Source organism: Centropristis striata, chromosome 20, assembly GCF_030273125.1.
Source record: "Centropristis striata isolate RG_2023a ecotype Rhode Island chromosome 20, C.striata_1.0, whole genome shotgun sequence".
Lineage (NCBI taxonomy): Eukaryota > Metazoa > Chordata > Actinopteri > Perciformes > Serranidae > Centropristis > Centropristis striata.
In genome coordinates, this window is record NC_081536.1 from 20418552 (window position 1) to 20431089 (window position 12538).

Genomic DNA, 12538 nt, shown 5'->3' on the forward strand with positions numbered 1-12538 from the left:
AGTAGATGTAGGAGTAAGGTCGAGAGGCCTAGTTTCTGCTCTTTATTCTTTTTTACTAGCATCCTCTTGTGGACCCCTGGCTGTTCATCGAGTATGGACAGGCGACCTTAATCTAACCAGTGATGAAATGTGTTGGTTGACTGTCTGGAACAATTTAGACGAAACATCAAAGAATCTTAATCATAAACTTATACACTTCAAACTCATACATAGAATGTATCTAACACCAAGAAAGAGGTACTTCATGAAGATCATACATTCGCCTATTTGTGATCTATGTTCTCTGGGTCATGTAGGATCATTCTTGCATATGTACTGGGAGTGTTCTGATGTGGCGATTTTTTGGAAGTTGGTATCTTCCACTTTATCAGGCCTATTGGAGGTAGACATACCATGTTCTCCTAAAATACTACTTCTAAATGACACCTCATCTTTGAACCTGTCCTCTGCTCGGACCCGCACTCTATTAGCGGGGCTGACTGCAGCTAAGAAAATGCTGGCCTTGCGCTGGAAGCCCCCCCACACACTCACACGCACCCAGTGGTTACAATCATTTTTGAACATACTCTATATGGAGTTGTCTGTGGCAAAAATGCATGGAGCTAGTCAGAAAACAATCCAAACCTGGACCTCTGCAGTGGCAATGGTTAAAAATTTACTGAGTTGAGAAAGACATCTTTACTTGAAATATATGTAATTTTTTGTTTATTTTCATATACTTACTTTGGCATATAGGACATTGATATGACTTATGTACTATGTGATGTATGCTGTATCTAATGTAGAAGATCTTTTTGGGATATCGAGGGAGGGGGGATGTCGCTAACCTGGGAGGGGTGGGTGGGTAAAGGGAAGTGAATATTACTTGTTGTATTACTGTATTTATCTTGTTTCATGCCCTTCTCTTTTGAAAATAAAAATAATTGATCGCAAAAAAATATAGTCCACTGAGTTAACAATGCTCTTGTAAAACAGTGTCGGACTTACAATGGACAGTTTAAGAAATAATCTATATTGATGCAACAGAACCACAGATATCATTCTTTTTAGTTCATGCATTCTTATTCTTTATCACCTGGTGCCCAGATTACCACAATGGAACTCCATCTCTGACAAGAAGGTTGTAGATTTAGGTGTGGCATATTAGCTGGTGTTGTAGGGGTTGGATGGTTTTGAAGAGAAGGAACAATCTTGTTTGAAAATAATTTAGGTGGTGACCAGGAAGTCATGTGTGTATATCCTGTTTAATGTTTTACAAAATGTTTTTATACCAGCCACACATGTGGAATGAAATTATATATAGGCCTATTGGTGGGTTTTACCCTTTTTAATTTGATCCGAACCTTACCCTATCGTTGATCTATTCATTATTTTGCAGATAAATCTAGTATCCTCGCTTACTAAATGAAAAGATAAAAAACTGTAAACCTGTTCTTTTGAAAGTTATATTTGCGTGACTCAAAACCATCAACGATCCGAACCGTGAGTTTTGTGATCCGTTGAACCCTAATGCTAGTCACGGCTAATGTAGCCTCGAGCCAGCCTCAAGCAGACATGAGGATCGGGCTACAGCTCGCTTCTTTCCAATTCCACACCCCCACTTTTACTTTTTCACCATCTCTACTCTCACTGCCCATGATAAAATCACAAACCACACAGATTTTACTCACAACTATGCTGCGAATTAAACCCCTGATGTGACTTTAATGGCTGCTGTCAGATTAAAGCTCTCAAAAAGTCACATTTTCCAGAGAATTTTTTTTTCCCCAAAAACATCAAATTGTCAGATTGACAGCCATTCTGAATGGGTTTCCTCAGGCTTAAGGACTTGAGAATTACATTGTGCATCAGGCTGCACCATGCTTCTATTCATTGGACATGACACCGAGTGAATATAGTGGCCGAGTTTATGTAATCTCAGCTGTCAGGTGTGAAGAATAGGATGCATCTAGGACAAGATGCTTTATTGACAGCATGACAGCGAGTGTGTGTGATCAGCAATGGATTATCCCCTGGCATTTCTGAAGAGCTTAGACAGCTGCATGTATCCACACCTATGTATACACACATTGCTGGACAAAGTTATTGTTTATAATTTCAGGAATTTATCAGTGATTAATTTGAACGCAACACATTCATATTTTTTTTTCCTTTTTAAATATGGATATTACATTTTGTTATGTCATCTCCAGAAATAAAGGTCACAGTCTGGAACCCTGCTTTCTTCCTTACTTAATTTCTTCCTTATATACTTGTTTCCTTACATACCCCTTTACTGAGCCGAATGAGACCCTCCTTTTCAGGTGGTCTCTGTCCGGTTAATTAGTTAAAACCAGAGTTCAATACAGCTTTGATACCAGCAATACTAGCAATAAAGACACCCTTAACCAATCTACCCCTTTAAAGACATACAGACTATTTGATGAGATTAGAGATAAGAGATTTTTGCTCAGTGTAAATTTGTATATTAATTAAACACTGCACAGTTAACAAACATGAGGAATAGAGGTAGAAAGAGAAAGAAAACACAAAGGGTAAAACATGGAGATGGTTGGCTGGGGTGAGAGCATTGCCAGCATGAAGTGATTCATTGTCACAAACAGACAGACGGACTGACACACACACACACACACACACACACAAAAACAGTCAAACATTATTGCTGGATGCTTCTCCCATGCGTGTAACCTGCTTTATTGCTTTTTCAATCTTCCAACTGTCGCAATAAATAGTCTCAATAAAAGCCCTCTCTATTTAGAGAACAGCATCACCTCACTGTTGGAAACTTACTTACCTGTAAATTGTAATTACTCCACCCATCTCACAACTAAATAGGAGTTTGATGAGTATGTGTGTATAATCATATACAGAGACAGAGGCATGCACAGGGCATTCAACTCACTTTATAGCTGGCACATAACCAGATAAACTGGTGACAGAGAGCTACTTGAAAGTGAGCAAGTTTCCTGCCAAAGATAAATGTTTGTAAGGGGTGTTGGAGCCAGAATACAAAAGAAATAAAAGTATGAGCATCCGCACACTCCAGTCTGTGTGTAATGTCTTTCAGTCAAGGACATTTTCAAGCTCCACACATGAATCTGCTGCCACTGTCAGAAGGAGGACGCACAAACAAGACCTCCTGCATGACTCACAGACGCTGACGTGACAGCAACTGACAAGGAAGCACACACACACCGACGGACAAGCATGCACACACACCTGAGATGTCATGTAATCCAATGAAGTGTTGGCAGCCAGCCTTCTCTCTGAAACAATCTTGCTAGTCTCCATGAGGTGATAAACACAGATGTAAACACAGTAGGGTTGAAATTATATATATATATATATATATATATATATATATATATATATATATATATATATATATAAAATTATAGAACATATAGGATTGTTGCTTGAAACACAATCAATTATAAAAACATTTGCTGAATAATTCTGTTGATTAACTAGTCAATTAATTGACCAATCATTTCAGCTCTAGAGCACAGAAATGTGAAATAGTGAATTCTTGGCCAAGTGGTCTAAGATGCACACCACAAACTGTAATTTATTGCATACACATACCCACATACTCCGAAAGTAACCCCAAAAGATAGATAGTTTTTTTGACATATGCCTCAGGAGAGCAATTCTCAATGGACTGAACCATCAGCTCCTAAAATGTGATAATTATCTGGTTTTCTCTGTCATACATATTGGTCAGACAAAACAAGAAATGTTAATGTCATCTTGGGCTTTGGGGAAATGCATTTATTTTTTATTATTATTGTCTGACATTTTATGAACCAAACAATAAATCCTATTTACATTTCATATTGTGTTTCAGTCCTACTGAGTTGTAGATTTACTTTCTGGTGAAAAATGAATCCCCTTCGAAAGTATCATTCAGCCTCATGTGTCCTTGTCCAGCATATATGGTCAATTAAATTTTTATTAATGTTGGCTCCCACATGATGCCATATGCTTTGGACAAGGGGGTAATGATGAGCATATAAGAGAGAAAAAGAGGGCAAGATGAATATGACAGGAGGAGACAAACACACACAGAGAGACAGAGAGAGAGAGAGAGAGAGAGAGAGAGAGAGAGAGAGAGAGAGAGAGGAGAGAGAGAGAGAGAGAGAGAGAGAGAGAGAGAGAGAGAGAGAGAGAGACTTGATAAAGAATCGAGGAAGGTTTGCATGCTGTGGGAAGACTAACTCCATTCAAGTGTCACAGTGCACCATTTCGGCTGTGGAGCGTATAGCCTTGACCGTCTCCCTCTCTCTTTCCATATCTACATCTTTCTCTTCTCATGTATGAGTCTCTCCCTATCATCAAATATTCACAGTTGGTCCCATTAAACATTCACCGCGCTGCGCTGCTACGTTTATCTGCCCTCAGCCAATCAGCCTCCAGCGGGTGCAAAAGAAGCCCACCAAAAGCCTGAAAACACACACACACATGTCGTCTGTCTGCATGACCTGCGATGTGTCAGCCTTGCAAAGAGGCGATGACTAGAAAGAGGGAGGAAGAGGTGGCAAAAGAGACAAAAAAGGAAGGGAATGTGGCTGAGAGAGATGCATGACAGAAAATCAGATGAAGAAAGGAAGCAAAGAAAAGAAAAGGAGTCAGAGGGTCCACTCCTCAGCTCTTGTCCATGTTCAGCGAGAGCAGAGCAGCTTTGCACCTCAATAATTCAACAGTGGGACGAGTGCCGCCAGCCTCTCCCCTCCTTCTCCTTCTCTTTCCCTGACATCACAAGGCCTTACCTAATAACAGTGTAAAAATACACTCACTTCACAGTTCGACAATACGTGACACATAATTGTGGCTATAAATAACATGAAACACAGTCGAGTCAAATCACGCTATCAACAGTGTTTCTTTTAGGTGTTACAGCGCATCTTCAGAGGAAGCATTTCAGCCGTGATTTTCAGTCGTCTAACGTGTGCTCATATTTTAACCTCTACACAGGCTGTGTCACAGTTTGCATTTTATCCGCAATATACACGGGTAAATGCAACCTTAAGCATATTTTTACACTTCAAGTCTATTTTCGTCCATTTACTACGTAACTGCCTCACTACAGTGATTGTGTATTGGGCTCTGGGCGCTGCCTAAACACGGGTGACCTACATTCAATACTGTGCCTGAATTCAATTAACTGATATTCAATTAACTGCTGAGAAAAGCAGCACATATTCACATTTGAGAAGCTGAGAGTTTTTGGCATTTTTTATTAAAGTCCAATAGACTAGAGTCCAATAGAATATACTTTGGATGGCACTTTGGGTGCAAATTTATAAAGTCAAATGCAGCGGCACATTTATTTAAAGAAATGATGGCGGCTAATGGCTAGTAAAGTTGTCACTATAGCAAGATTTAAACTTCGATACAATGTGTAGTAAAAAAAATGATTTTAGCATCAACACATTTTTTCTCTTTTTTTTTTATCTGTGTAGCCTTGGATTGAAAATCTGATTGCAGATCTTCAGCTTTGGTACTTCTGACTGTGTGTATAATTGTTAAAGAGTGTATCGTTTAGCATTAGTAGTAACCACTACAGATAATTCAAGATAACGTCTGGTAACTTGAAATAGCACAGTACAACAGCTAGCCATTTTAGGTTAAGAATATGGTCTGTGTAAGTATTAGAATGAAGAATTGTTTAAATTCTCCAAAAAATAACCAACCCTAAATGCTATGTCATCTGGAAAAGGATTACATAAGTCAATGAAACACGTGCAAGTACACATTCCTAGTAGGTACTTTAGAAAGTGAACAATCCAGTTCTGCTGTGTACCTCTCAAGTGTGTGAAGATTTTCCAGAGTTGTAAAACCTCATTTGGTTAAAAAACTGCTATGCACTGTTACCCATAGCTATATTAATCAAACCTACCTAGCTTGTATTTTATCTTTTTACTGGTACGTGTACCAACACGCCTATATCAACACAGTCCCCTGAGATACGAACAATTTTTGCGTCACTAAGGACTAGTCTAACCACTGGCTCACAGCAGCGTCAGTGGCTAACAACTAACAGGAAGGATTCAGATGTTCTTTATCATGTACATCATAAAGACAGACCTGAGTTTGGGATACTCAATAAGTTAAAAACAACAGACTGTATTGTTTGTTTGGTTTAAGTTTAACATTGTGCATGTTTACATTTAATGGGAGAAGTGCCAGCATACAACAAAGCAGACACATGTATACATTTTCCAAAATAAATCTGGTAACTGTGTACATTTTCTCAGGTAATGTGAGTGGAAACACTCGTCACAGTGGCCACCCTGATGATCCTGACCCTGAAAATGGAGGTTTTGCCTAGTGTACCTAAATGTTCTATCTAAATCTACAGCTCCTATCAGCTTCACAGAGCATGATAGTGAATTTTTAAGTGTTTGGTTAACTCTCCCTGCTCTTACAGCGTTTTAATCAGCCAAAGCAGACAGCTGCTTTCAGCAAAAAAGCTTGAAATCTACTTAAGACAGAGCAACTAAAAACAAGGGACGTCACGAGAACTGATACTCCGTTTCCAAGGTGATGGCTTAATTCAAAAAATGTGACGGTATTTATTTTTTTGACAGTAACGCAGGTATCATAGGGAGCTGTTGATACTCACTGTTCCTTCATGCTATAGCGCATGGAGCACTCTCCTCTCACCTGCTGCTAAAAGTCAGCCAGATGTAGCAAGCTCCGTGTGCAGCATGAATGGATTAAGACCATTTGCCTTTAATATCGACAGAACAACAACATGCATACAGGCTAAATTCAACCAAACATTGTTGCAACACCTCAGCTTATATTGGTAGCAAGTGCAACAAGTTAGCGGGCTGCCGAGTCATCACTTCTGCTTTTTCTCTGCTCTGCACTGGGTGATAAAAAGGAGAGAAACTGACAGCAGAACGAGAGTAACGGATGTAGCTAAGGTTCTTTGAATTCTACCGAACCACCAGAGATGTTTAAAATACATGGATGTCAATAAACTCTGACAGCTGAAAGTTTTTTCAAGTGATAATGAATACCTCATTTGGCCATCACTGAATTCCTTGCAAATATCAGCCCTATGGTGACTCAGTGATGAAAACATTTCCTTGCCTACCAGTATGCTTTTTGTTTCATTTACCTTGTTAGTAGATTTACTGAACTTCATCAGTGGATGCAGTAAAGGCAGAAGATGTGAAAAGATGATGATGACAGTGAGCTCCATAAATGGAAAGCTGCAAATGAAAGCTGAGTAGGCAAAAACAAATGCTGACTTGCTAATAAACGTGTAGATATGCAAGGCTTGGTTTTTACACAGCAAGACGAGCTACTGTAAAGAACATCCTGTCTGAAAAGAGATATGACAAGATCTTCCAAACTTCCTTTTATTGTAAACTGTAACCACTGACTTCTGATGCTTTATCTCTGTACAAACTGGATTCAGACTTTGCTGTGCATGAGACGCACAAAAGTCATGGCTCATCACAAAAGCCATGGAAAGGACTGTATCGCTCCATCTCCCCTTTTCATCACAAAAGTATGTGAGAGCCCTCCACCATTAAAGCAAGAGTAACCTAAGCTTGTGAACACACTTCCCTTCCTAGCTTCTGCTTCCCACGATATTTATCAGGCACTGATGCTGCTGCTTCAGGCCAACAATGATTGTCATTATCTACTTCTGTAAACTGATGTTAAAGTCACTTGTGAAATAAAGTTTTGCAGTATAAGCAGCTTTTAGAATCAGCAGCCTTGGATGGCAGGAACATTTACACATCTGAAGTATAACTACAATTACCACCACGCTGTTATATGCCTCTGCCAGTGAGCCACATCACAGGTTATAGCCATGTCCACCCAGACTCATATGTGGCCATGAAAGCAGATGATGCTTTAAACATGAATTTTGCTGCAAAGAAGCAACAAAATCTACAACGTGGACACTACACACATCTTCAACCTGGCAGCACAGAAGATCTACAGTCACCACAGTTTAAAGGTGAAATCCCAAGATGAATGTCAACAATTCAGTGTCTTACTAAGGGTGGCATATGGTCTCAATCTCCTCTATTGTTCCTCATGTTTAATCCTTATAGACATTTGTGTGAAATTAATTCTTGAGTTATGGCCCAAAATGTAATCTAATCAGTTCATCCTTGAGTCAAGAGGACGTTTGTGCTCAAGATCTAGAGACAAACCTTCCAGGTGTTCCTGAGATATTGCATTTACAAGAATATGACAGACCCAAACAACCCACAAACATAGCGCCTTTGGCCACGGCAGTATTGATCCTCTCATTTGACTCTCTGTCTGAAAGCAAATTAGCTTATTTCCCAAAAATGTCAACCGTTCCTCAGAATGAAGATTGATCAGTTAATTAACTGTTCAGCCAAAACACTTTAAAGTACACTATACATAAAGCTTTGCCTATCAAGTGCGATATCAACAATAGTGTAACTTTTCTGGACTGAACATTTCTATACTTTTTCCATTTGCTTCATTAAGAATATTCTTTCAAGAGTTTACAAAGAGAACAGACTTTTGGTTTTAAAGATAAAATACTATCAAGATTAATTAACGAGAAAATAAATAAATCAATAATAGAAAGCATGACTCTTAGTCTATGTAATTCAACTAATTCAATTGTTACTAAATTGTTGTGCGTTCTTAACAATGCATGTGTTGATGCATATGTGTGAATGTCAACGGAAGTGACAGACCACGTGTGCATGTGTGAGTATCCACTTGAGGGACTGTGCGCAAGCATGTGACGTCACATGACAGCCATAATCGCTGACCTCACAGCCATCCAATGTGTCCTCCCTGAGCCACAGAGAAAAGGGCTTAATCCCCCCCCCCCACACACACACACACACACACACACAACTCCAAAGTTGTCCAGACATCAAACCACCAAAGCCAATATGATAATGTTACATTCAGTGTTTGCAAACACTAACAAGGAACACAAAGATCAGACTAGACACATACAGTATCAGTGGATTTGTTGAGTGAAGCAGTGAGAACATGCTTCTTGAGTTTGTGACAAACAGCACCAGCACATTTTAACTATGATTAGGGTTCTACACACTAAAGTAGAGACTCATGTGTTTTTTTTTCAAAAAGTGAAAATGTATACAGACAAGCCTTCTACGCATATAGTTACATGTGAGAACCGTGAAGTAGGTGAGAAAAAATGTGCTTCAAGTGAGAAAAGAGCAGTCATCTGTGTGTTTGTGTGTGTGTGTGTGTGTGTGTGTGTGTGTGTGTGTATGTGTCTGTGTGATAATTGTGACCACGACCAGAGACACACACACACACGGAGAACACACTCTCTCTGCCAGACATCCTATGGGATGAAGAGTTTCACCCCTGCTGTTGCCGGGTTACTAGCTCCGGACCACTGCCAACACAGCCCTCCACACAAACACACACACACAAACACACACACACACACACACACACACACACACACACACACACACACACACAAACACAAGATCAAATCGCCTGGTGAGAAGGGTTTTTAAGATCTTTCCCAAAACCAGTCTTTTGTTTACAGAGAAGGGAGGGGGAGGAGAAAACAACAGAAAAAGACAGGGAAATTACATGGGCGGGGGTGTTTGAGCGAGGCAGAGAGGCAGAGGGGGAGATGAGGCATTGAGCCTGCATCCCTTGGGAAAAGAGCAGCCCGATCAGTCCAGAACTGGCCCTGATCTGAGCTTCATCTCATCACTCAACCTTTGGCGGCCCGATCTGACGCTTGCACACACACATGCACACACACACACACACACACACGCACACGCGCACACACACACACACACACACACACACACACACACACACACACACACACACACACACACACACACACACACACACACACACACACACACACACACACAATTAAGTGAAGGATCAAATTGAATTTATGTGCAAACACGAACACATGTGACAACCCAAACAGACAGAAAGGCTTGGATTCAGCTTCATGGCAGAAGGAATGCTATGACACACACGCAGAGCAACAGGCAGACTAAATGACAACAAATCTGTCACAAATGCTGGAGCACAGGTGGTGATATTTCAGCATGTGTTAAAGGGATACATGTGAACACACACATGCTGGCGCTTACTGCAAACTCATAAATCCAGACTATTAAGATTTGTCTTCATAGCTTTGGCTTTCATTTCTAACAGTTTGAGTAACACTGTATTCTCAAGAGTGATAACAAGCCCCTTAAGGCAATTGTGACTTGTGAAAATCGGCTATTTAATCAAATTTACTTGACTAACTGAGATCTGGAAGCATGGCAACATCACTACAACAAAGTCTGACAGGTCAAGACAAACAGGTAAATGGATAGACAGCAGTTTATCTAGATTAGCTAAACCACTTTATTTAGAGATTAAGAGAATACCAAATGTTATAAAACAGTAAATATTCAAAGAGTGATAATCTGTATAACAGTCTGATGTATTCCTAAAATGCACTGCCTGGCTGTTTGTTGACTTTGTAAAACACCCAACCTAAATTGTGATGTTGCATTGCAACTATAATTAGCCAGCAGACGCCCCCCAAAAAATGAGCAAAACATGAAATACTGTATTCTGATTAAGTTCATATGCATGCTGAAAAAAGAGGCGGGTCAGCAGCACAGGCGGGACTGGAAGCATAATCTGCAGGGGGCTAGCATGAATAATACTAACATAACAATACTGCTCACAACGTTGAACATTTTATCAGATACTATTGTTTTAATGATTATTAGTTATTAGAGTTTAGTTATCAATTTAGGTATCAGCAAGATTGATCTCAATCTCATTTAATTAAATGTACCCACTGTACTATATACCCCAGTAAATAATATTAGCTGGCTTTCTATGTCTTGTATTGTTGCACTTTCTTAATGTTTGGCTGTTTAAGCAAAATTGTTGACTGGCTAGTTTTTGATAATAAATAATGTAATGCATGTAATATATGCTGGTAATAATCTCTCATTGCACAGAAATACTTTTCCGCAATTTACGCCAATCGTGTATTATCCTTACATTTGAGTCACACAAGCATCTGTGATTCGAATTTAGGCACAAACAAGGAGCTAAGGGAAACTATGTGGATTCACAACTACGGTAAGTACAATAGGTCAAAGTTGAACCAGGAAGTCAAGTTTGGCTAACCTATTGGTTTGTTTAAAGCCTGCCTGATCATCTGACTGCTTGTGTTTCTTGCTCAGTTTGAATTATTTTTAGCAATGCTGCGTGTTCCCAGATCCCAGATTTCAGCAATTAACTATGTGAGTACAGTGTTATCATAGCTAACACAAACCATGGCCAAAACTGTTAAAAATAAGACTGCAGAATTTTCCTTTATCTCATCCAAAAAGTTGAGGATATTTCAGACTAAAGGTCAAGCTGGTGCGAGAGACCAACAGCAACCATAACAAACCAAAAATGGTCGCAGAAGGCTGCCAAAGCCCACTGAACCTCACTTAAACTACAGCAGCTCAGCTCTGCCAAGTGGCCTCCAGCTCTTCAGGAATCTCCGCTGACAGGGATAGGACAGAGTGCCTGGATCGCTGCTCTTCAGGAAATAAACTAACAAACCTGCAGCTGAACTGACATCACTGAGCAGCTACAGCAGCCTACCGTTGTCAGCTCTCAGTTTACATAAATTCATGTTGACTGTGATGCTGAGCAACACAATGGATATCCGCTGTACTTACCTCTGGCTGAGAGCTTTTTTGTGTTGATAATTTTAGCAGCATACTCCTGGCCGGTGGACTTCTTGACGCATCGGCGAACAACCGAGAAGGCACCCCTGGAGCAGAAGAAATCGATGACAGATCGGTGAAACCACTTTAAATATGACAAAACTCTTCTTCACATTTGTGTGTTGCAGGGGAAAGTGCATAAAGTTGTAGCACACTCAGGGCATGCATGAATCACATACACCTAAAGAGAAGTCACATGCATAATTAATACAGTCTGATATTCTGTGTATGAGATGTGAGAAAAGGTCCTGGCTATGAGTGCGTGACAGGGGAAGGCTTGTTTCATTGTGAAAGGACTCGGTCATTAGCTCACAGGAAGAAGCGTGAGTAGAGAAGAATGAAGCCACTGAAAGGTAGAAATAACTGTCTTCTCAGCCTGGCTGTATTATTGCACGGACGCCTCCTTTAAAGTCATGCTGTCGGCTTTGTTGGAAGGTGGAGCAGCTCTATTAGCCACACGCAGAGATTAGATGTTACAAAGTGGCTTTGTGGCCACGATATGCACTGTAACCTATGTGTCCTTTCATGTTTTAATCCTGAATGCAGTACATGTGTGATGCGCATTGCCAAAATGTGCAACCGCCAGAGTCTTGTTTGCAGCAAATCCTCGTCTTCCCTTTTTTGACATATACAGTAGCCCTGCAGTCTGCTTAGAAATGCACAAAAACAGAGCTGAATGATTGAACAGGAGCGCGAGGATGCCACCAGGCAACGGGTGCGTGCAAACGAGTTTTCGACGCGTGCTACCTGCAGATAAATTGACAAACAAGTTGGTC

General features: G+C 40.2%; 1 protein-coding gene across 21 annotated transcripts in view; it reads right to left on the reverse strand.

The window, feature by feature from the left end:
• Positions 1-12538, reverse strand: part of camk2g2 (calcium/calmodulin-dependent protein kinase (CaM kinase) II gamma 2) — a 70213-nt gene that overhangs the window by 57201 nt on the left and 474 nt on the right. For all 21 annotated transcript variants that reach the window (XM_059359282.1, XM_059359281.1, XM_059359278.1 and 18 more), the window contains exon 2: positions 11715-11809. In XM_059359282.1, coding sequence (XP_059215265.1) covers positions 11715-11809 — 95 coding nt within the window. The remainder of the gene's footprint in view (positions 1-11714; positions 11810-12538) is intronic.